Source organism: Capricornis sumatraensis, chromosome 16 (assembly GCF_032405125.1).
Source record: "Capricornis sumatraensis isolate serow.1 chromosome 16, serow.2, whole genome shotgun sequence".
NCBI classification, from domain to species: domain Eukaryota; kingdom Metazoa; phylum Chordata; class Mammalia; order Artiodactyla; family Bovidae; genus Capricornis; species Capricornis sumatraensis.
In genome coordinates, this window is record NC_091084.1 from 8653148 (window position 1) to 8678360 (window position 25213).

General features: G+C 40.5%; 1 protein-coding gene across 9 annotated transcripts in view; it reads right to left on the reverse strand.

Annotated features, from left to right (window-relative positions):
* YAP1 (Yes1 associated transcriptional regulator) overlaps positions 1–25213 on the reverse strand; it is a 141187-nt gene that overhangs the window by 69250 nt on the left and 46724 nt on the right. For all 9 annotated transcript variants that reach the window (XM_068989299.1, XM_068989296.1, XM_068989298.1 and 6 more), the window contains exon 3: positions 5248–5363. In XM_068989299.1, the coding sequence (XP_068845400.1) occupies positions 5248–5363 (116 nt within the window). The remainder of the gene's footprint in view (positions 1–5247; positions 5364–25213) is intronic.

Here is a 25213-nt window from a genome sequence, read left to right on the forward strand (position 1 = left end):
GGATATATTTTCATACTGCAGCTTTAAGATTCAGCAATCTTGTGAATCATTGGTAACAAACTACTAATAAAATGCTTCATATAAATGGAGCTCTCACACACTGTCTCACATACATACATGACTACTGGAAAAACCACAGCTTTGACTATACAGACCTTTGTCACCTCTTTTTAATACACTGTCTATATTTGTCATAGCTTTTCTTCTAAGGAGCATAAAAGGAGAGTTGGATCATAAAGAAGCCTGAGCACCAAAGAATTGATGTTTTTGAACTGTGGTGTTGGAGAAGATTCTTGAGAGTCCCTTGGACTGCAAGATCAAACCAGTCAATCCTAAAGGAAATCAGTCCTGAATATTCATTGGAAGGACTGATGCTGAAGCTCAAACTCCAATACTTTGGCTACCTGAGGCGAAGAGCTGACTCCTTGGAAAAGACCCTGATGCTGGCCAAGATTGAGGGCAGGAGAAGGGGAACGACAGGATGAGATAGTTGAATGGCATCATGGACTCAAGGGACATGTTTGAGCTAACTCTGGGAATTGGTGAAGGACAGGGAGGCCTGGTGTGCTGCAGTCCATGGAGTTGCAAAGAGTCAGAGATGACTGAGTGACTGAACAACAATGTGCCATAAACATAATACATTTACTGTAACTTGTAAGGGGCAATCATCAATTTAATAGAATATGGTGTGTATATACTTTTATATATTTATATATTATATATTTAATGTAAAGAAAAGTAGAATTATTTTACTAATTATTCAAATTTCCTCTTATTTTGTAATTTTCTTTTCCTCACATTTCAAATTCCTTTTTACTAAGCTCACTGTCTTGCTAATTCAGTCAGTTCAGTTCAGTTGCTCAGTCGTGTCCAACTCTCTGCAACCCCACGAATTGCAGCATGCCAGGCCTCCTTGTCCATCACCAACCCCTGGAGTTCACTCAAACTCACGTCCATCGAGTCCGTGATGCCATCCAGCCATCTCATCCTCTGTTGTCCCCTTCTCCTTCTGCCCACAATCCCTCCCAGCATCAGAGTCTTTTCCAATGAGTCAACTCTGCATGAGGTGGCCAAAGTATTGGAGCTTCAGCTTTAGCATCATTCCTTCCAAAGAAATCCCAGGACCGATCTCCTTTAGAATGGTCTGGTTGGATCTCCTTGCAGTCCAAGGGACTCTCAAGTCTTTTCCAACATCACAGTTCAAAAGCATCAATTCTTCAGTCCTCAGCTTTCTTCACAGTCCAACTCTCACATCCATACATGACCACTGGAAAAACCATAGCCTTGACTAGACGGACCTTTGTTGGCAAAGTAATGTCTCTGCTTTTCAATATGCTATCTAGGTTGGTCATAATTTTCCTTCCGAGGAGTAAGCATCTTTTAATTTCATGGCTGCAATCACCATCTGCAGTGATTTTGGAGCCCCAAAAAAGAAAGTCTGACACTGTCTTGCTAATTAAATGGCCAGTTAAAAGAATGTACATTTCTTCATAGGATCAAGTAAGTCTTGCCTCTAGAACCCTTTCCAGGTGCATCTTTAAGTGATTTCTCAGTGGCTGAGAGGTGAAGAATCTGCCTGTAATGCAGGTGACCTGGGTTTGATCCTTGGGTTGGGAAGATCCCTGGAGAAGGGAAATGGCAACCCACTTCAGTATCCTTGCCTGGAAAAATCTCATGGACAGAGGAGCCTGGTGGGCTACGGTCGCGAAGAGTCAGACATGACTGAGCGACTAATACTAACAGAAATTTAGCCAATTATAATCACATTCCTCCACTCTAGCAATAAAACTCATCATTTCAACCTCATATTGTGAAAAAGACAAAACGGAAAAGTAAACTAATCATTTTTGCTAAACCAAATTCCAGTGAAAGAAAGTGGATTTCATAAAATCTTAGAACTGGAGAGAATCTAAAAATATAGTTCCATTAAAACCTATGCAGAAACCTAGAGAGCCTAGAGAAAATATAGGAAAGTGATCTGATTAGAAATAATTAAAACAGAACACAAAGATGGACTCAAATATTTGAGTGAGGCGAGTTCTTTTATAAAAAGATTAACAATAGGAAGTTCCAGGTAAAATAATTAATGACGAAAATGTAAATCAAGCTGCATTTAGCTTGATTAACTCAGTAAAGGGTTTCAAGAGCTGTGTATCCTTCTCTTTTATACAAAGGCTTCAGATTAGCAGGTTCAGAAGGAATTGTCTTCAAGGTGAAAACTGTCTGCAGATACCCTGCTTAACTGGAAACAGGATAGCAACTTTGTCAATACTCTGAAAATTTATTTAAATATCCTCACAATTCTTGCTCACAGGCTCCAGGCTTTGAAAACTCAGAAGACTATTTTCCAAGCACAGAGGAGCATCACTTTTGCTGCCTTACTCTAGGAGAAATCCTTGACTGAGAGATAAGATCATTTTCTCTTAAAGCTATTCGAGAAATCATGCTCTGTACCTCAGTGGAGAATGCACAGTCGCCAAACACCATGAATTCGGTTCAGATGGAGAAGGGGAAGCCCCTGAGTTGAACCCTTATTAACATGACATTATGGCTGTAACTGTACATGAACATGAGGTTATCAAGATTACAGTTCCCATGGCACTCATTCCAAAGCATCGCAACAACATGAAGTCTTCTATTTTTAAACAGCCACTCAAGGTTTCTTAAATGTGAAGTGAGACTAATAACAGCACCTAGTTTAATGACCATTATGGGAATTAAATCAGATTGTACAAAATGACCTTAGCAGGAAGCCTGGCATGTAAATAGGGCTTCCTGTTATTATTTAACACCTCGGTGGCTCAGATGGTAAAGAATCTGTCTGCATGCAGGAGACTTGGGTTTGATCCCTGGGTTGGGAAGATCCCCTGGAAGAGGGCAAGGGAACCCACTGCAGTATTTTTGCCTGGAGAATCCCACGGACAGAGGAGCCTGGGGATTACTTGCAAAGAGTTGGACATGACTGAGCGACTAAGCAGAGAACAGCACACACCACACCACCACATCAACATGCCCAGGTCTCTGAGGGGTGGCTTTTCCCATTTCAGGTCCCGCCTTCAACTCTCCATATCTAAGCCTCTCCTTATACAACTCCCAGCCCCTCCCCACAAAAACACACCAACTCACTACAATTGTGCCTCCTGCCACTTTACTCAAACTGTTCCTGCCAAAGTCCCCTCTTTAATTAACACAGCAGCAAGCATGTCTAGTAATTTTTATGCAACAGAAAAACACATTTCATATTTTACAAAACACAGAGCTGAAATAATAATATACACAAATAATCTAAAATCCAGTAATACCAATTTGATACATACTTTTGGTTTTAAACATAAACTTGACTCCAATTCTTTTCATTTCCTTAGACCATTACTGTTAGAAAATTTAATAGGAAAAACATAAATCAATGTTCTAAAAGTATCATAATCAATCTTATAGAAGCAAAATGCTTGATCTTCCAAGATAAAAGTTAAATTAATGAGTTATTTTTTACTAATTTCCCAGGTATAGTTTTAGTTGGATTATGACAAAATGAAAAACTAGCATCATCTTCTTTGAACTATAAATACAAAGCAGCTCTCACAACTTTTATTTGGATATTTGATAATTTAAAAAATAGCTGTCAAGTAAAAATATTAGTCAATAAACACCTGCATAATATTTGGCCTTTGAAAAAAGTTTCACTTCAATGTCACATATAAAACATATTCTGAGGATAAGTAAAGGTACTGACATTAAAAAAAGCACAAATAAAATGGAAACTTTATGACAAGAAAAGCTCAGTCACAAATCTTGCCTTGATTTTCATTTTCTTGAATTCTTTCAAGTGTTCAACCCATTGAAGGCAAGAATAGAGTTATGGAACAGCAAAACATTCTAACACACTGTCATCATCTCTAGGGGTAGAAGGACACTTTAAGTTTCATGAGCTTTCCTAGCCAAGGACTCCTTCTGACAAGGAATTATACCACCCTCTCCACTTCTACCAGTCCCTTTCCAAAGGCTGCTGTTTAAGACAATCTACAGTGCAGCTTCCAACAGCATCGCACTGATTGGTCTGCTGGGTAGGGCTGTGAAGGGGAGGGCCATCACGGGCACTGCTGCTGCCGTCTGTGCCCCGACCCAGCACTTCAGCGAGGGGGCTAAAGCGTGGGGGCAGGGGCGTGGTCAGAGACCCAGCCTACGCGCTCCAAGCCCCGACGCCAGGCTTGGGAGGCATATTCCCAGAGGAGGGGGTGGGGATGCGTGCTAAGTCTCTTCAGTTGTGTCTGACTCTTTGTGACCCCATGGACTGTAGCCCACCAGGCTCCTCTGTCCATGGGGATTCTCCAGGCAAGAATACTAGAGTGGGTTGCTGTGCCCTCCTCCAGGGGATCTTCCCGGCCCAAGGACTGAACCTGTGTCTCTCAGTCTCCTGCATTGGCAGGAGGTTCTTTACCCACTAACGCAACCTGGGAAGCCCTTTTCCTACCATGCACAAAGATGCACAATGGGTAGCTATGGCCTTGGCCCATGTAACAAAGAAGAAAGAAGCCATCCAAAATCTCACTGCCATAGGGAAGAAGGAAGTAAACCTTTACTTAGTACCTACTCCGTACTAGAAGTGTAATATAAAAGCTTTATATGTATATTATTTCCTTTACTGTCTTCCTCTCTATAGTAAGGGGCACTGTTACTCCCAATTACACAGGTGAGAAAAACAGGAAATTTAAGTAAACTGCCAAATAGGAGACAGAAAAAAAATGTACACTCAGGGTTATCTTCTGTGAAAAAGGTGGAAATGTGTTAAATAACATGTACCAGCCCTAAGAAAGGTGCTTTGGGGTTTTATAAGTTGCTCCCTTCCCGTTATCCTCAAGGTAGAACAAACATTCACGCTAAGAGGTGGCTTCCCATTCAAACCACAAAAGGAAGAGGGAAGCTTCAACTCTAAGGTCTCGGACACAAGAAAGCCAGTAGAATAAAGCATGAGCATGTCAAAATGAACCAGACTAGGAATTTGAGACACTCACTTCAGAAATGAAACTTGGAAAACTGCTGGCTTTCAGTCACCAAGTCCCTTATGTATTCATGATTAAACACGGGTTTGGTATAGCAGGCTATTTGAAATTAAGTTTCTCTTATGAAAGAGGATAGAAAGTAACCATCACCCATGCTCCAGTTTCCTTAAAAGAATAATTACTATCTTCCACGGAAAGTTTCACCAAAGCACTACCTGGTGTGCCCTCACGACAGCACTGCACTCACCCGAGGCCGAATTCATCATGTTCTGCTGCACCGGTGGGCTGGTCGGGGCGGTGACGTTCATCTGGGAGAGCATGGCCTTCCTGGGGTCCTGCCAGGTTGTTGTCTGATCTATGTGACTGAGACAAAAACATCCCCGGCGTTAGATAACACAGACGAGGCCCTACAAACAGCAGCCTCGCTTCGCAAAATAGGCTAGCTGTATGAACTAGCAGGCAGGATTCTGAGTGAGCTCTGTAAAAGCAGTCTTACCACCTCGCTGCCCTCACTCTTCCTCTGCAAACTTTCCTCATCCTTCTATCACTGAACTTTCTGCTCTGAGATTTTATAAGTGTAAAATCTGAAAGTTAAGTCTGAAATTTTAAGCGAAGGGAAATCATTTTCACCTAGTAGACAATTAGCTGCCATAATCTAAAGTTTAAGTGTGATTTATAAATCATCTATAACAGTAGTCATACAAGCTAAACCCAAAATTCATTAGGGAATCACCCACTTTTTTTCCTCCCAAAGCTATAAATGCTAATTAACCATATAATTTGAAGACCCAAAACCCTTTACACTGAACAAAGCACAGAAAGATTAAACATTCTTATTATACTGTATACTCCAAAGCCAAAACAGAAATACAAACTAAGTTTTGATTGTCTCCTGCTGATTACTGAAGGGCTTTTTCATTTGCTAAACAAAACAGGTAAACATTTTCTATGTACTATTAACTTACTACAAAATGTCTAATACATATGCACATGGACATCTTCATCTAAAAAACTGGGGATGAAAAACAGCTAAAAATTACATGAATATGAAACTACAAGGCATCCTGCACAGTATTTGCTTTATGAGCATGCATAAAAAATATTAGTTTTTATCTTCCAGCGAAGTGTAATTATTTCAGAGAAAGAAAAAAAAATTTTTTTAAACCCATGAAACTACCTGAAATTTATCTTGAAGAAACAGACAGAGAAGTACTCAAAGATCTATGCAAAGTTCTCTTCTGTATAATTTATAAAAGCCAGATAACATCTAATGAAAGGCACTAATTAAATATTGCTACATGATGTACTGTACCGCAGCTATTGAAAATACTTTAGAATAATATTTAATAGAATAGAAAATATTAATAATACAGATTATAGCAGAGTATACAGATTATTAGTTTCTATGCTATTAAATATTCTAAAATATTTTCAATATATAGTACATCATATATAACAATATTTAACTAGTCCCTTTCATTAGATGTTATCTGGCTTTCAATTTTTGGGCTTCCTTGATAGCTCAGCTGGTGAAGAATCCGCCTGCAGTTCAGGAGACCCCGGTTCAATTCCTGGGTGAGGAAGATCCGCTAGAGAAGGGATAAGCTACCATTCTAGTACTCTGGCCTGGAGAATTCCAAGGACTGTATAATCCATGTGGTTGCAAACAGTCAGACACAACCGAGTGCTTTCAGTCACTCACAGCTCTTTAAGGTAGACTGTAAAACAGTATGTACAGCATGGAGCTAACTGTTTAAGCCTGTGTGCTGAAAGCACATGGGAAGGATACACATCAAAAAGTTTCTTTTTAATGAATTTTTACTGGAGTATATCTGCTTTATAATATTGTATTAGTTCCTTCCATAGAGCAAAGTGAATCAGCTATACATTCTAACATTAGAATGTTTTAACAGTGTTTCTTTCTAGATGGTAAAATTACAGAACTTTGTTTAATAATAGGAAAACCTAGAAAGACAGTCATGAACTCACTATCTTTGAAAAGGGTGTGGAAGAAATAAGGGTTATTTTTTTAAAAGCTCATATCATTTTTTCCTATGGCTGTTTAAATTTCAAATCTGCTTTCTCCTTGAATCATCCCCATGATACTTATGTAAATGGTAAGGAAATGACACCCTGTGATTAATTTTCTTGAAACCTGAATGCACTCATCAATAATGTTATTTGATCAATAACACAGGGATCTAGGCGCTGACTAGTGCTGTGCTGTGATCAGTCACTGAGTCCTGTCCTAATCTTTGTGACCCCACAGACTGAAGCCGGCCAGGCTCCTCTGTCCATGGGATTCTCCGGACAAGAACACTGGGGTGGCTTGCCATGTGCTCAGGCTAGAACAGACCTTAAATATTATCTCCTGGAGATGGGAGAATCCTTTTTCCTAAGGAAGGAGAAAGAAGAGGAAAACAGAGGGGGTAGAAGTGCGAAAAATTTGTACACTTGGGAATAACAACGATACCTGACAACTGAATGCTATTACAAAGCAATTAACAACGCTGAGAGAAAATATTTAACCGAGTACACAGTCTCTCAAATATTGCCTGACCAGCACTTCTCCACCAGTCACAGGTGGTTTTCAGCAGCTGCACTAGCATTGCTCAGGTCTAGACAATACACGTAAAACCTTGTTCAAGTCTGGATATGTAAACACCTTGTTCCAAGAGATCACCTTCCTGTCAAGCCCAGTAACAGCTAACACTTTTTCCATCCTTCAGTGAGTCACTGAACAAACTAAACCATAAAATGTTTTCTAGATAGTCTCGTGCTTATAAAGCAGTACACATGATAATTAATACAGTCACACGGAAGAAAAGAAACTTGAAACCGGTAACACAACCAAAATGCAGGGAAATGCTCTGTTTCTCACTGCCTGTTATAATGTTAAGAAACCAGGAAAAGTGGCCAGTGATTCATTATTACTAGCTCTTAAATTTCAATCAAATCGTGTGCCACCTGCCTACTCCTTGTCTGCAGTACTTCTGAAAATCCGTTACTTTGTGAGGGGTGAAAGAGAAGAGGCTGGCAGGTTCAGGATTTTAACTGCTGAAGGTTTTCTAATATCTGTCTAACAGCTGGGTTTCTCTGAAAACTAACCAATGACATAAATCCCATTAATCCTTCATAACTAGACTGAAGTCCACCTGAGGGCTTAGGAAGACCCTATTCTGATGACTAATAGAACAACAAATCTTCCCAGATAGAGGAGGCAATCCATAAATCTGTTCTTAAGGTTTTCATCTCCTTTAAACAAATTAGGCTTTTAAATATAATACAGAGAATGCATAGCTTCACTGCTCTTAAGAGTGACTATTTTGCTGAAATGCTAAGTGTACAAATGCTAAAATTTCTTCTCCTAAAAAGGTTCCTGTTGAACCTCAGTAAGCTAGTTTAGAGGTACAGAGCTATTCTATGTTACTTCAGTAAATGTTTCACTTACTCAAAAAATATCTACTTTTCTTTAAGGAATAAATATGCCAGCATCTAAACTGTCCCAAACATAAAAGTATTAAGTGCCTGAAGAACTATGGACAGAGGTTCGTGACACTGTACAAGAGGCAGTGATTAAAACCATGCCCAAGAAAAAGAAATGCAAAAAGGCAAAATACCTGTCTGAGGAGGCCTTACAAATAGCTGAGAAAAGAAGAGAAGTGAAAGGCAAAGGAGAAAAGGAAAGATATACCCATTTGACTGCAGAATTCCAAATAGCAAGGAGAGATAAGAAAGCCTTCCTCAGGGATCAATGCAAAGAAATAGAAGGAAACAACAGAATGGGAGAGACTAGAGATCTCTTCAAGAAAATTAGAGATACCAAGGGAACATTTCATTCAAAGATGGGCTCAATAAAGGACAGAAATGATATAGACCTAACAGAAGCAGAAGATATTAAGAAGAGGTGACAAGAATACACAGAAGAACTATATAAAAAACATATTCTTGACCCAGATAATCACGATGGTGTGATCACTCACCTAGAGCCAGACATCTTGGAGTATGAAGTCAAGTGGGCCTTAGGAAACATCACTATGAACAAAGATAGTGGAGGTGATGGAATTCCAGCTGAACCATTTCAAATCCTGTTAAGGTGCTACACTCAATATGTCAGCAAATTTGGAAAACTCAGTAGTGGCCACAGAACTGGAAAATGTCAGGTTTCTTTCCAATCCCAAAGAAGGGCAATGCCAAAGAATGCTCAAACTACTGAAAAACTGCACTCCTTTCATGATAGCAAAGTAATGCTCAAAATTCTCCAAGTCAGGCTTCAACAGTACATGAACCAAGAACTTTCAGATGCTCCAGTTGGATTTAGAAAAGGCAGAGGAACCAGAGATCAAATTGCCAACATCTACTGGATCATAGAAAAAGCAAGAGAATTCCAGAAAAACATCTGCTTCATTGACTATGCTAAAGCCTTTGACTGTGTGGATCACAATAAACTGTGGAAAAATTTTTTTAAGAGATGGCAATACCAGACCACTTTCCTGCCTCCTGAGAAATCTGTATGCAGGTCAGGAAGCAACAGTTAGAACCGGACATGGAACAATGGACTGGTTGAAAACTGGGAAAGGAGTATGTTAAGGCTGTATATTGTCATTCTGTTTATTTAACTTATATGCAGAGTACATCATGTGAAATGCCGGGCTGGATGAAGCACACGCTCGAGTCAAAACTGTCAGGAAAAATATCAGTAACTTCTGATTTGCAAATGACACCACCCTTATGGCAGAAAGTGAAGAGAAACTAGAGAACCTCTTGATGAAAGTCAAAGAGGAGAGTGAAAAAGCTGGCTTAAAACTGCTTAAAACTCAATATTAAAAAAACTAAGATCAGGGCATCCAGTCCTATCACCTCATGGCAAATAGATGGGGTAACAATGGAAACAGTGACAGACTTTATTTTCTTGGGTTCCAAAATCACTGCAGATGGTGACTGCAGCCAAAAAAATAAAAGACACTGGCTTCTTGGAAGAAAAGCTACAACAAACCTAGACAGCATATTAAAAAGCAGACACATTACCTTGCCAACAAAGGTCCATCTAGTCAAAATTATGGTTTTTCCAACAGTCATGTACGGATGTGACAGTTGCACCATAAAGAAAGCTGAGTGCCTAAGAATTGATGCTTTTGAACTGTGGTGTTGGAGAAGACTCTTGAGAGTCCCTTGGACTGCAAGGAGATCCAACCAGTCAACCCTAAAAGAAATCAATCCTGAATATTCATTGGAAGGACTGATGCTAAAGCTGAAGCTCTAATACTCTGGCCATCTGATGCGAAGAGCCAATTCATTAGAGAAGAGCCAATTCATTAGAGAAGACCCTGATGATGGGAAAGATTGAAGGCAGGAGGAGGAGGAGACGACAAAGGATGAGATGGTTGGATGTCATCACTGACTTGATGGACATGAGTTTGAGTAAGCTCCAGGAGATGGTGAAGGACAGGGAGGCCTGGTGTGCTGCAGTCCATGGGTTGCAAAGAGACATGACTGAGAAACTGAACAACAATAACAAACTGTCCCAAGTATAAAAGCATATGACCATTTAGATGCCAAAAGGAATATGAAACAAAATTAACTTTAGAATTTTTGTCTTCACTTATTCTATAAGAATCCTGAATATTGTTTTATCCTAACGTCGATTTGTAGCAGTACATCTAAAAATATCTAGTTTTCCTTTTTACCACAAGAATAAGAATCTTTACAAAAACATTTCATACAACAAAGAAGTATTTTTTGTTAAGAAATTTTGCCAGGCCTACTCTTCCACCAGATACCTGCACGGGACTTTCCTTCATCTCCTCTGGTCTTTGCTCAAATGGTTTATCCCCATTGGGGATTTCTGTAGTCACGTCATTTAAAATCCACCCTATTTAAACTCTACTCCTTCTTCGCTTTATTTTTGTTTGATTACCTTTTATCATTATCTGACATATAATATACTTATTGTATTCATCTATTTTCTCCAATAAGCTCCAGAGGAAAAGCCACTTTTACTTATTTTGTTAACTACCGTATCTTCAATGATCAGTAGGGTGCTTGATTAATATTTGTCAATGAACTAATGAAAGCTTTTTCCTTTCTGACCTAAGGACATCAATCCGTCCCCCAAAGTCCTTGTAGCCCTAAGGAGTAGCCTTATCAACACCCATCTTCTTTTCCAAAAATGTAATCTCAGGCAAACACTACAGACCCACTACTAGAAATAGCAACAAGGAGATTACCGGGGACACTGCCAAGAGCAGCTTCAGGGGCGTGATGAGGGTCGAGTCAATAGGAGGCAAGAAAAACTGCCAATGAATGGGTATGGATTTTTGTTTGTTCAGGAGGAAGAAACTCAAGCGTTTAAATGCGATTGAAAACAGAGCTGCTGAAGATGTGCTCAGTGAGCATTTGAAGAGTTCCAGCCATCCATCAGAGCATGAGAAGGGCAAGTGTAGACACGGTGTCCACTGCACCAGGAGGTGGGGGAGAAGGGGCAAGGCAGGGGCAAATGATTTCACGGTTGGTCAGCTCATCGCATTCTGGTGTGATGGCTTCCACTCTCTTATGGAAAGATCTATCATTACGAGGATTAACAAGGGTATACCTCCACTATGCAAATAGAAAACTGAGGGACTAAGGACTTCCTTGGAGCTCTAGTGGTTAAAAATCCGCCTGGCAATGCAGGGGACACAGGTTCAATCCCTGACTGGGGAACTAGGATCCTGCATGCCCCACCACAAATGCAGCCCATGCAAACTGGAGCCTGTTCACAACAACAGGAACCTGTGCTCGCCACTGAAGGACCGAGCCTGACCCACGGAGGTCCAGCGGGCAGCAGGCAAGACCTGACCCAGCCACGTAAGTGAACAAATGCCAAAACAAGACCTGAAGCACGTGCACAAGGTCACACAGCCAGTCCACAGCAGGAGCGTGTGGTGTCCAGGAATTCTGAAAGCAATTTCTGTACTAGAAATATACACGAAAAGGACAATACTTTATAAATCTTTGCAATATACACTGAAAAACTGCATAAATGCTGAAGAGGGAATATAATGGCATGGTATTGAAGACTTAATAAAAGATGACAAAACATTAAGAAACACAATCTCTATTACTAATGGAATATAAACTTACTGAAGAAAGTGTGCCTGGGAGAGTGCCTGGTATACAGCGGGGCTCAGTGAACATGCAAACGGCATGAATATTAAAGCAGTGTGCGCTATTTAAGAATGTAGGTAAGTAAGAGTTCACATAAATACGCATCTGAGAAAGAGTTGAAAACAATTTTCACTTAAACTGAAGATTCTAAAAATTGTCAAATTATAAATAACAAAACCAAAATATATAAACCATGGGGACAAAATTAAGAAAAACTCATAAAACAGTTATTTTCAGAGTTAAATGTATGAGTAGTTATATATAACATAGAAAATAACTTAAAATTTAGTTTATCTTGTCCTAGGAATAGTCTAGCTGCTAAAGCTACTGTGAAAGTAAAAATCACTTAGTCGTGTCTGACTCTTTGTGACTCCATGGACAGTATATACAGTCCATGGAATTCTCCAGGACAGAATACTGGAGTGGGTAGCCTTTCCCTTCTCCAGGGGATCTTCCCAATCCAGGGCTTGAACCCAGGTATCTTGCTTTGCAGGCGGATTGTTTACCAGCTGAGCCACAAGGGAAGTCCAAGAATACTGGAGTGGGTAGCCTTTCCCTTCTCCAGGGGATCTTCCCAATCCAGGGCTTGAACCCAGGTATCTTGCTTTGCAGGCGGATTGTTTACCAGCTAAGCCACAAGGGAAGTCCAAGAATGCTGGAGTGGGTAGCCTATCCCTTCTCCAGCGGATCTTCCTGACCCAGGAATCGAACCCTGGTCTCCTACATTGCAGGCAGATTCTTTACCAGCTGAGCCACAAAGGAAGCTTGTGTAGCCTATTCCTTCTCTAGCGGATCTTCCCAGTCCAGGAATCGAGCTGGGGTCTCCTGCACTGCGGGTGGATTCTTCACCATCTGAGCTATCAGGGAAGCCCTACTACAGAAAAATAATGTCTGAAATTCTCTAGCCCCTTCAAGGTATACAAATAAATTAGCCTCTGCTATTATTCTGGAAAAGGAAAGGTAACTGAATTTATGACCAAGATATGACCTTACTGTAGAGCAGTTATAGCTGGGAAACAGTGACCCTCTCCAAAGTTTAGACTGAAGCAACATAAGCAGCTGTACTTTGACCAAGGTCTGATCTCTAGCTATATACAGAGCCACTCTCCTATTGGCTTTCGTCTCTTACTTTATACTGCAGAATTTGGCCTTACATATTGGATGACTTAGTAGAATGCATGTAGACCACAAACGGGCAGAAATCCAAAGTGAATGATTAGTACTACTGACTTTTTGCATAATCCCACAAAAGTTAATTGAGGCTACAGTATGCAGAAATATTTGAACAGCTTTATATCCTCCTGTGAGACGTAAAGCTTATGAAACTGAATTATGGGCAAGGAACGTAAGGAATTCTGACCTTATAAAGAAGAACATTACCGTCACATCTTCAAATTTGAAGCAGGAAAACTGTAATAACGTGAAATGCTGCCGGAAGCTGCATTGGGGAGACCCAAATATCCCATCTCCCCAGGACTGTGTTCAACAGCAAAGATGATACTGTGCCACTGTTCTATGAGTCTCTCACAAAGGCTGAACAAGATAATCATTTCCTACAGTGTATTAAGTGATATGCCCAAGGACACCCAACAAGTACGCCATAGAAATGGGATTTAAAGTCAGGAATGAATTGATACAAAAATCTGTACTCTTTGAACTATTATTAGAATTCTCTTCTGATATGTATTCTCAGTGTTGTTTCAGTTCAGTTCAGTCGTGTCCGACTCTTTGCGACCCCATGAATTGCAGCACGCCAGGCCTCCCTGTCCATCACCAGCTCCTGGAGTTCACTCAGACTCACGTCCATCGAGTCAGTCATGCCATACAGCCATCTCATCCTCGGTCGTCCCCTTCTCCTCCTGCCCCCAATCCCTCCCACCATCAAAGTCTTCTCCAATGATTCAACTCTTTGCATGAGGTGGCCAAAGTACGGGAGTTTCAGCTTTACCATCAGTCCTTCCAATGAACACCCAGGAATGATCTCCTTTAGAATGGACTGGTTGGATCTCCTTGCAGTCCAAGGGACTCTCAAGAGTCTTCTCCAATACCACAGTTCAAAAGCATCAATTCTAAAACGCTCAGCTTTCTTTACAGTCCCAACTCTCACATCCATACGTGACCACAGGAAAAACCATAGCCTTGACTAGACAGACCTTAGTCGGCAAAGTAATGTCTCTGCTTTTGAATATGCTATCTAGGTTGCTCATAACTTTTCTTCCAAGGAGTAAGCGTCTTTTAATTTCATGGCTGCAATCACCATCTGCAGTGATTTTGGAGCCCCCCAAAACAAAGCCTGACACTGTAACCACTGTTTCCCCGTCTATTTCCCATGGAGTGATGGGACCGGATGCCATGATCTTTCTTTTCTGAATGTTGAGTTTTAAGCCAATATTTTCACTCTCCCCTTTCACTTTCATCAAGAGGCTTTTGAGTTCCTCCTCACTTTCTGCCATAAGGGTGGTGTCATCTGCATATCTGAGGTTACTGATATTTCTCCCGCCAATCTTGATTCCAGCTTGTGTTTCTTTCAGTCCAGCGTTTCTCATGATGTACTCTGCATATAAGTTAAATAAGCAGGGTGACAATATACAGCCTTGATGTCCTCCTTTTCCTATTTGGAACCAGTCTGTTCTTCCATGTCCAATTCTAACTGTTGCTTTCTGACTTGCATACAGGTTTCTCAAGAGGCAGGTTAGGTGATCTGGTATTCCCATCTCTTTCAGAATTTTCCACAGTTTATTGTGATGCACACAGTCAAGGGCTTTGGCATAGTCAATAAAGCAGAAATAGATGTTTTTCTGCAACTCTTGCTTTTTCTATGATCCAGGGGATGTTGGAAATTTGATCTCTGGTTCCTCTGCCTTTTCTAAAACCAGCTTGAACATCTCAAAGTTCAAGGTTCACGTACTGCTGAAGCCTGGCTTGGAGAATTTTGAGCAGTACTTTACTAGCATGTGAGATGAGTGCAACTGTGCGGTAGTTTGAGCATTCTTTGGCATTGCCTTTCTTTGGGATTGGAATGAAAATTGACCTTTTCCAGTCCTGTGGCCACTGCTGAGTTTTCCAAATTTGCTGGCATACTGAGTGCAGCACTTTCACAGCATCATCTTTCAGGATTTGAAAGAGCTCTACTAGAATTCCATCTCCTCCACTAGCTTAGTTCGTAGTGATGCTTTCTAAGGCCCACTTGACTTCACATTCCAGGATGTCTGGCTCTAGATGAGTGATCACACCAGAATGATTATCCGGGTCATGAAGATCTTTTTTGCACAGTTCTGTGTATTCTTGCCACCTCTTCTTAATATCTTCTGCTTCTGTTAGGTCCATACCATTTCTGTCCTTTATCAAGCCCATCTTTGCATGAAGTGTTCCCTTGGTATCTCTAATTTTCTTGAAGAGATCTCTCGTCTTTCCCATTCTGTTGTTTTCCTCGATTTCTTTGCACTGATTGCTGAAGAAGGCTTTCTTATCTCTTCTTACTATTCTCTAGAACTCTGCATTCAGATGCTTATATCTTTCCTTTTCTCCTTTGCTTTTCGCTTCTCTTCTTTAAACAGCTATTTATAAGGCTTCCCCAGACAGCAATTTTGCTTTTTTTGCATTTCTTTTCCATGGGGATGGTCTTGATCCCTGTCTCCTGTACAATGTCACGAACCTTATTCCATAGTTCATCAGGCACTCTATAAGATCTAGGCCCTTAAATCAATTTCTCCCTTCCACTGTATAATCATAAGGGATTTGATTGAGGTCCTACCTGAATGGTCTAGCGGTTTTCCCTACTTTCTTCAATTTGAGTCTGAATTTGGTAATAAGGAGTTCATGATCTGAGCCACAGTCAGCTCCTGGTCTTGTTTTTGTTGACTGTATAGAGCTTCTCCATCTTTGACTGCAAAGAATATAATCAATCTGATTTCGGTGTTGACCATCTGGTGATGTCCATGTGTAGAGTCTTCTCTTGTGTTGTTGGAAGAGGGTGTTTGCTATGACCAGTGCATTTTCTTGGCAAAACTCTATTAGTCTTTGCCCTACTTCTTTCCATATTTCAAGACCAAATTTGCCTGTTACTCCAGGTGATTCTTGATTTCCTACTTTTGCATTCCAGTCCCCCATAATGAAAAGGACATCTTTTTTGGGTGTTAGTTCTAAAAGGTCTTGTAAGTCTTCACAGAACTGTTCAACTTCAGCTTCTTCAGCATTGTTGGTTGGGGCATACTCTTGGAGAACTGTGATACTGGATGTTTGCCTCTGGGAGATGAACAGAGATCATTCTGTCGTTTTTGAGATTGCATTCAAGTACTGCATTTTGGATTCTTCTGTTGACCATGATGGCTACTCCGTTTCTTCTGAGGGATTCCTGCCCGCAGTAGTAGATATAATGGTCATCTGAGTGAAATTCACCCATTCCAGTCCATTTTAGTTCGCTGGTTCCTAGAATGTCCACATTCACTCTTGCCATCTCTTGTTTGACCACTTCCAATTTGCCTTGATTCATGGACCTGACATTCCAGGTTCCATTGCAATATTGCTCTTTACAGCATCGGATCTTGCTTCTATCACCAGTCACATCCACAACTGAGTATTGTTTTTGCTTTGGCTCCATTCCTTCATTCTTTCTGGAGTTATTTCTCCACTGATCTCCAGTAGCATATTGGGCACCTAATGTCCTGGGGAGTACCTCTTCCAGTATCCTATCCTTTTGCCTTTTCATACTGTTCATGGGGTTCTCAAGGCAAGAACACTGAAGTGGTTTGCCACTCCCTTCTCCAGTGGACCACATTCTGTCAGACCTCTCCACCATGTCCCACCCGTCTTGGGTTGCCCCACGGGCATGGCTTAGTTTCACTGAGTTAGACAAGGCTGTGGTCCTAGTGTGATTAGATTGACTAGTTTCTGTGAGTATGGTTTCAGTGTGTCTGCCCTCTGATGCCGTCTTGGAACACATACCATCTTACTTGAATTTCTCTCACCTTGGGCGTGGGGTATCTCTTCACGGCTGCTCCAGCAAAGCACAGCCGCTGCTCCATACCTTGGATGAGGGGTATCCCCTCCTGCTGCCCTTCCTGACCTTCAACGTGGGATGGCTCTGCTAGGCCCTCCTGCACCTGCACAGCCACCACTCCTTGGACTGTGTTGTTTAGATTTCTTAAAACTAACCTCTATATCACCAACCTTCCCTCCTCCAACCCTTGTAATAATTAAGTACAAAGGGATAAAATCCCTGCAACAACAGCCAGTAGACCAAACACACAATCACAGAAAGCCAGGATTAAAATAAATTAGCTTGTAGCTCAGTGTTCTTTTCACTTTAATGTACTGATGACTAAACAGTAAAAGATTTTCTAAAATGATAATCTGACACTCTACAGAAAAAAATCTTTTCAGGGAATGTAATCAAAGAGAATCAGAAATCTTTTACATGCTTCCTGATTCAATTTATCAACTATTAAGACTATCCCAGAGGACTTCCCTGATGATCTGGTGGTTAAGAATCCGCCTTCCAATGCAGGCAGTGCGGGTTTGATCCCTGGCCTGGGAACTAAGATCCCACAGCCCACGGGGCAATTAAGCCACAACTACTAAGCCCATGCACCACAACGAGAGACGTCCACACGCTCCAACAAAGAGCCAGGGCAGCCCCAGAGCAAAGACCATTCCAGGACAAGCAGATGAGCTCTGCAATCGGAACCAAAGTTGTCTTTTATAAAATGCACAGTCATTAGAGAGGTTAGTGATCAATTAACCGATAGCACTGGTAAAGAGATAAATTGGTTATGGAGTATTATGCCTCCATTTCTAATCTTTTAATCTGGTGGTTTGTAGCTGAAGTGACACTGGTTTTTCTCTTTCTTACTTTGTTTCCTACTTTGGAAACAAGATTCTTGGCACTGGTATAAATTAAGATACAGGTATGATAGCCTGCAAGTCGCTTCCCTATCTAGACACTGTCCTCTTGTTATAATACAGGGTCTATTCTCCTGAGAAAGTACTTCTTTCTCAGGTTTTAAAGACTTCTGCTAAATCATTCTGCAGAACCTACTAAAAGTAATTGTCCCTATTATTTACTTCAACAGATGCTGTCACAATGGCACATAAACAACTGTTTTAAGGAAACAGTGAACTAATTTTGGAAGTGGTTCATGGAGAGATGGCTTAGATAGCATGTGTTACTTTATAAAAATCCCCTTTGCAAATCAAGTGTTATCAACATTATATAATCAACAGCCATATAAGCTTCTTCATCTTTGACTACACAGAACATAATCAGTCTAATTTAAGAAATGACCATCTGGTCATGTCCAAGAACGAATACACTCGTCTCCTGTGAGTGTTTGCTAGGACCAACATATTCTCCTGACAAAACTATTAGCCTTTGCCCTGCTTTGTTTTGTACTCCAAGGTCAAACTTGCCTGTTACACCAGGAATCTCTTCATTTCCTACTTTTGCATCAGTCCCTTATGATGAAAAGGACATCTTTTTTTTGGTATTCGTTCTAGAAGGTCTTTTAGGTCTCCTTTGGCACTAGTGGTTGGGGCACAGACTTGGATTACCATGATGCTGAACGTTTGCCTTGGAAATGAACTGAGATCATTCTATCATTATTGAGATTACACCCAAGTACTGCATTTCAGACTTTGTTGGCTCTGAGGGCTACTTCATTTCTTCTAAGGGATTCTTGCCCACGGTAGTAGACATAATGCTCATCTGAATTAAATTCACCCATCCCCATCCATTTGTTCACTGATTCCTAAGATGTCGAAGTTCACTCTTGCCATCTCCTTGACCACGTAAAATTTACCTTGATTCCTGGATCTAACATTCCAGGTTCCTATGCAATACTGTTCTTTGCAGGGTCAGACTTGCTCAGAATCTACTAAAAGTAACTTTTCCTATTATTTACTTCAACAGATACTTTCACAATGGTACATAAACCACCACCACCAGACACATCACAATTGAATGTCGTTCTGCTTTGGCCCGGCCTTGTCATTTTCTCTGGAGCTATTTCTCCCCTCTTCCCCGGTAGCATACTGAACAGCTACCAACCTGGAGGGCTCATCTTCTGCTATCATATCTTGTTGCTCTTCATACTGTTCATGGGGTTCTTAAAGGAAGAATACTGAAGTGGCTTGCCATTCCCTTCTCCAGTGGACCACGTTTTGTCAGAACTCTTGACCATGACCCGGCTGTCCTGGGTGGCCCAAAGTGGCATGGCTCATAGTTTCACTGAGCTGCACAAGGCTGTGGTCCATGTGATCGTTGTGGTTAGCTCTCTGCAAGCTTCCTGATGGGAGGAGCTGGCTATGGGGAATACATCTACTTCTGCTTTACTGACTATGCTAAAGCCTTTGACTGTGTGGATCCCAAATTTGTGGAAAGTTCATAAAGAGATGGGAATACCAGACAACATTACCTATCTCCTAAGAAACCTACATGCAGGTCAAGAAGCAATAGTTAGAACCGGACATGGAACAAAGGACTGGTTCAAAATTGGGAAAGGAGTAGGTCAAGGCTGTATATTCTCACCCTGTTTATTTAACTTATATGCAGAGTACATCACGTGAAATGCTGGGCTGGATGAATCACAAGCTGGAACCAAGATTGTAATATCAACAGCCTCAGATATTCATGAAGGTAAAAGAGAAGAATGAAAAAGCTGGCTTAAAACATTCAAAAAATGAAGATCACGGTATCCCGTCCCATCACTTCACAGCAAACAGATGAGGAAACAGTGACAGATTTTATTTCCTTGGGCTCCAAAATCACTGTGGACAGTGACTGCAGCATTAAAATTAAAAGATGCTTACTCCTTGGAAGAAGAGCTAAGACAAACCTAAACAGTGTATCAAAAAGCATAAACGTCACTCTGCCAACAAAGTGATATATCACTAAATTACATAGTCAGAGCTATGTTTTTTCCAATAGTCACGTAGAGATATGAGAACTGGACCATAAAAGTCAGAGCACCCAAGAACTTGATGCTTTCAAACTGTGGTACTGGAGAAGACTCTTGAGAATTCCTGGAACAGCAAGGAGATCAAACCAGTTAATCCTAAAGGAAATCAACTCAGAATATTCACTGGAAGGATTGATGATGAAACTCTAATACTTTGGCCACTTGATGCAAAGAACTGACTCACTGGAAAAGACCCTGATGCTGGGAAAGACTGAAGGCAGGAGAAGGGGATGACAGAGGATGAGATAGTTGGATGGCATCACGGACTCAATGGACATGAGTCTGAGCAAACTCTGGAAGATACTGAAGGACAAGGAGGCCTGGTATGCTGCAGTCCATGGCATCACAAAGAGTTGGACATGACTGAGTGACTCAACAACAACAGGCTATCAGTCAGGTCCCCTCACTTGGAGTCCACGAGGCTGCAGAGTCAGACACAAGTTAGTGACTGAACAACAACGATATAAACTTAATATAAACATGTTTCTTTTGAGACATCTGCTATATTTCTTGAGACTACTGTTCTTCCTCCATTAATCTTCTCCCCAACTGGCCCACAAAATACTTAATTTCTACCTAACCTTCTCAAGACCCAGATCCTTAATTTCAGAATTCTCCTCTATGAAATAGTAAGAAAAAGCAGACGTGGATTCAAATCCCAGTCTCAAATTTGCCAATGACAAACTGGGTTGTACAGGTAGGTCGTTTTATCAAATGGTTTTATCTTCATTAAAATAAGACTGATATATTTACTTACTTGTCATGGTTTTGAGGATTAAATTTAGTAGCATATAAAAAAAGCAGCTAGTATTGTGGTTCCTGGTACACAAAAAGCCCTCAAATATTTTTCTTGATTTCAGTCAGTTCAATTGCTCAGTCATGTCTGACTCTTTACAACCTCATGGACTGCAGCACGCCAGGCTTCCCTGTCCTTCACCATCTCCCAGAGAAGGCTCAAACTCATGTTCATCAAGTCGGTGATGCCATCCGATCATCTCATCCTCTGTCGTCCCCTTCTCCTCCTGCCTTCAATCTATCCCAACATCAGGGTCTTTTCAAATGAGTCAGCCTTTCACATCAGGTGGCCAAAGTATTGGAGCTCCAGCTTCAGCAATAGTCCTTCCAATGAATAGTCAGAACTATTTTCCTTTAGGACTGACTGGTTTGATTTCCTTGCTGTCCAACGGACTCTCAAGAGTCTTCTCCAACACCACAGTTCAAAAGCATCAAAAGTATTCCTGACTTCATTTCTGTGCTAGTTCAAAACAGGAAAAACTTCACAGTAGACAGGTAAAGTCAAGAGAATATTTCAGAATGAGATGAGTTTGGTTAAGTGAGAATGACAGATTCAGGGCTTTAAGAACTCTGAATAAGAGTTTAGTTTTCCTCTGATAGATGATGAAGAGATGTAGTAGACAGACACAGGTTCTGGGCCAGAAAACAAAATGCCTCTGGACCATAAGTTCAGTCTGCACAGATCTATCTGCTTAGAATAAGAATGTACTAGAAAAGGAACTGTGCAAGTACAATCATACTGGCTCTGAGGGAAGAGCAGCTAAGTAATTTGAAAGTAAAAGAAAAATGCCATCCATATAAGCAAATATCTTGAAATATTGTTAAAAAGGACTCCAATTCTTTTTTTTTTTTTTCCCAATTCTTTTTAACTTAAGTCACAAGGTGGTCAACTCTATCCACCTGAACCAAAGGCAAAGAAAATGCTACATTTCTTATGAATGAGGCAAAGCCCATCCCAACAAATTCTAAGGTGCTCTTCAAATTCATTCTTGTACATTTTATCTATCAAATACTAGATACATAACCTTTACTTAAGGAATACTGAGCAACATTATGGGAAATGAGTTTTATAGTCATAGAAAAATACTGACAACTTTTCTTATCTCTATCCTAAAAACCTTATGTTATGCATTAGTGAAAGTATTAGAGAACTAAGCTAACGTAGTTTAGTAAAATAATTTTAGTGATTAACATTAATACTGATTAAATTTGGACACCTCAAGGAATGGATATCTAACAACTTCTCGTGGCCCTGCTCCGTAAGAGCGTGGGCCTTGAGGGCTGCCCTGGTGGCCAGTGGTTGAGACTCAGTTTCCACAGCAGGGGGCACAGGTCCACCCCTGCCCAGGGAACTAAGATGCTGCACGCCACGCAGCGTGGCCAAGAAACTGAAGAAAACAGAGTGCAGGCCTTGAGCCCGCAGAACTGACGAAACTTTGGCAGGAAGGCTCAGGCTCTGTCCAACCTGCTGATTAAGAATCTGTGGGCTAACAAGATCCAGAGAAGATCTGTTTGAGAAACACTGCCTTAGACACTACTTTGAGACTGGATCACCTACACTGCGTTTTAAGGATGACGAGTGCCTGGAGGGTAAACATTTTGTATAAATGAAGAGCTATACAGTTTAGATGTTACCGTTAAAGCAAAACCAATAACCTGTGGTAAAAAGTCAAACTTCAATTTGCACCATTACTGCAGACGGGTGCACGGAAACCCACCGGTTGCTGACCGCAGCACAGTGAGGACACCACTTACGCCACAAGGAAAGAGCATCCTCACTGTGCTACAGCGCCGGCCGCGCTGGTGACAGTTTTTTCTACCCCTTCATGCCTACCCTCAATTCAAAACAAAACAAAGTGCTGCAGCTTTTCAAAAACTGATTTGGTACTGTATGAAACATTTTTATTTAAAGCAACAGTTCTCACTTTAGAAACTGGGGAAAGGAGGTTTGTAGTTATCACAGTCATAAGCATCTAATAGGGAGAGAGTACTGGATGCGAGGTTTCCTGTAATGCAGTAGATGGTCTCGCACCACTTCTGAATGTCATGCCAGACATTCATGTATATCAAAATCCAAATTTTATACAAAACTTCATTTTATACAGAGACAAAGTACGTTTTGCACAATTTTAGTTATATACCAAATTTTTCTGGAAGGCAATCAATTATACTTAGTTTTGTTTCGAAATCTGTTAATAGTGTATTCTTTTTGGATAAGCACATCATCACAGCAATGCTGCCTTGGTATTTTAGTTAGCAACTCAGCACAATTGGTCTTCATTCAAAACTGCCATGTTCACGGCAATTTTAGATACAGATGCAGGCACCTGACGACTTTATTAGAACCTTGAATATATTAGAAGGCCCAAACATTTATAGGGCTTCCCTGGTGGCTCAGATGGTAAAGAATCTGCTTGCAATGCAGAACTGGGTTTGATCCCTAGGTTGGGAAGATCCCCTGGAGAAGGGAATGGTTACCACTCCAGTATTCTTGTCTGGAGAATTCCATGGACAGAAGACCCTGGTGGGCTACAGTCCATGGGGTCACAAAGAGTTGGACATGACTGAGTGACTGACACAGACAAAAATCTCTAAGTTAATATCTGCATTGTTTGAACATAAATTACTTTATTTCTCCTCCATATTGCATACATTTGATATAACGTTGACTTTTAAAAATTATGTATGTAGTTACATAAAAATTTTACTTCAGGATGACAATTAACACTTTCCGAAATATTTCTTACTAAAAGAGGCTGATGGGATTGATAGAGATAAGAACCACTGCATGTAGAGACCATAAGCTATAAACAGCATTTTTAGCTTAAGCCTAAGATGTCTTTTCCATCAGATCATGAATTTCTGGAGGGTAAATGATCTCACTCTCTCTCCCATTCTACATTTCAATGAACACAGTGCTCTGCATAAATGCTCTGCATAAATAACTCCTCTGATGAATTTAAAGCTTATTCTACTGGGTTATTTTTTAACCACCAAGTACCTAAATCCTACATGGATTCAATTGCAATGGAGGGTGTGGCACATGTGTGAGAAATAAATAAATAAGTTAGATGTTGAGAATAAAGACAAAAATCCTGCCCCCAAGGCTCTAAGTAATGAGAAATAAACACCAATATTTCAAGATAAGGAGTTAAATGTAACAATGTAGTTACACACAGTAAGAACAAAATGGTGGTTTACAACATCCTGGATTTTAGGTGGAGAAAAGATGGCAGAGGAGTTCAATGTCCTCGCAAGCCCCCAGGAAAATACTTGCAAACTCGGTTAAAATCTAGAACTAATAGCAGTAAAATGAACCTGCCATAAACTTATAAACTTGAGACTAACTATATAATTTGTATGGTTTACTCCCTTTTCATAATCCACTTTTGAAAAAGTTTTCTTCTAAACTATAAAACCTCTTTTTCACAAAATCCCAGCAGTGTAGTCCTTATTTGTTTGTACCTTATAACTACCTAACAAATTGGTTCTTTTCAACTCTGCCAAGATTCTGTGATATTAGATGGCACAAATTGGCCATAAGAATTTAACAACATCATTTACAAACTAAACCAATAGAAAATTACATCTGACAGATGCTTAATCTCCTAACACACCTTTCAGACCTTGTGCTGCAACAGGGGAAAACAAAACAAAAAAAGGGGGTTTGGGGGGCAACAGTGACTTGCTCCGATAGATCCTTTGATAAAATGCGTCTTTATGAATTTATCTTTGTTGCTTGGGCTTATAAATCAAGGACATTGTAGGAATTGTTGGAAGTTCCTACTTATTTCCAATAAAGGTAAACAAAGATGAAAAAAGTGTATGCAAGACCACAAAACCTAAGCATCTAATGAGAAGACAAGTGACGAAACCAAAGCATTCTTTTTGTCAAGCAAAGCTGACTTTTGAGAAACAACAAAAAATAAGAATAAAACTAGATAACCAGGAAAATAACAAAAAGTAGATGTGAAAAATGTTTCCATTTAAAAATTGTTACTGCTGTCAGGCCCTTGAAATACTATGACGGCAGGACTGGTTCTAAAATTCAGAAGAGCGGGCAGTCAGCCCAGATTTATTGCTCACTTATCAAGCCCATGTTTGTTGTGCAAGTGTTATTTATAGAGTCACATGCTAGAGGCTGTTCCCAAGCTAGCTAAACCTACACGCCTAATTGACCCTAGGAACAATGATACATTGTTCAACCTAATCCTTCTATGAGCTACAGTTTCTAAGCCACAACCATATGCTTTTTATATTTGTACATATCTACCATGAACAATTTTTAGAAATCTTCAAAAATTCAGAGATAGGCAT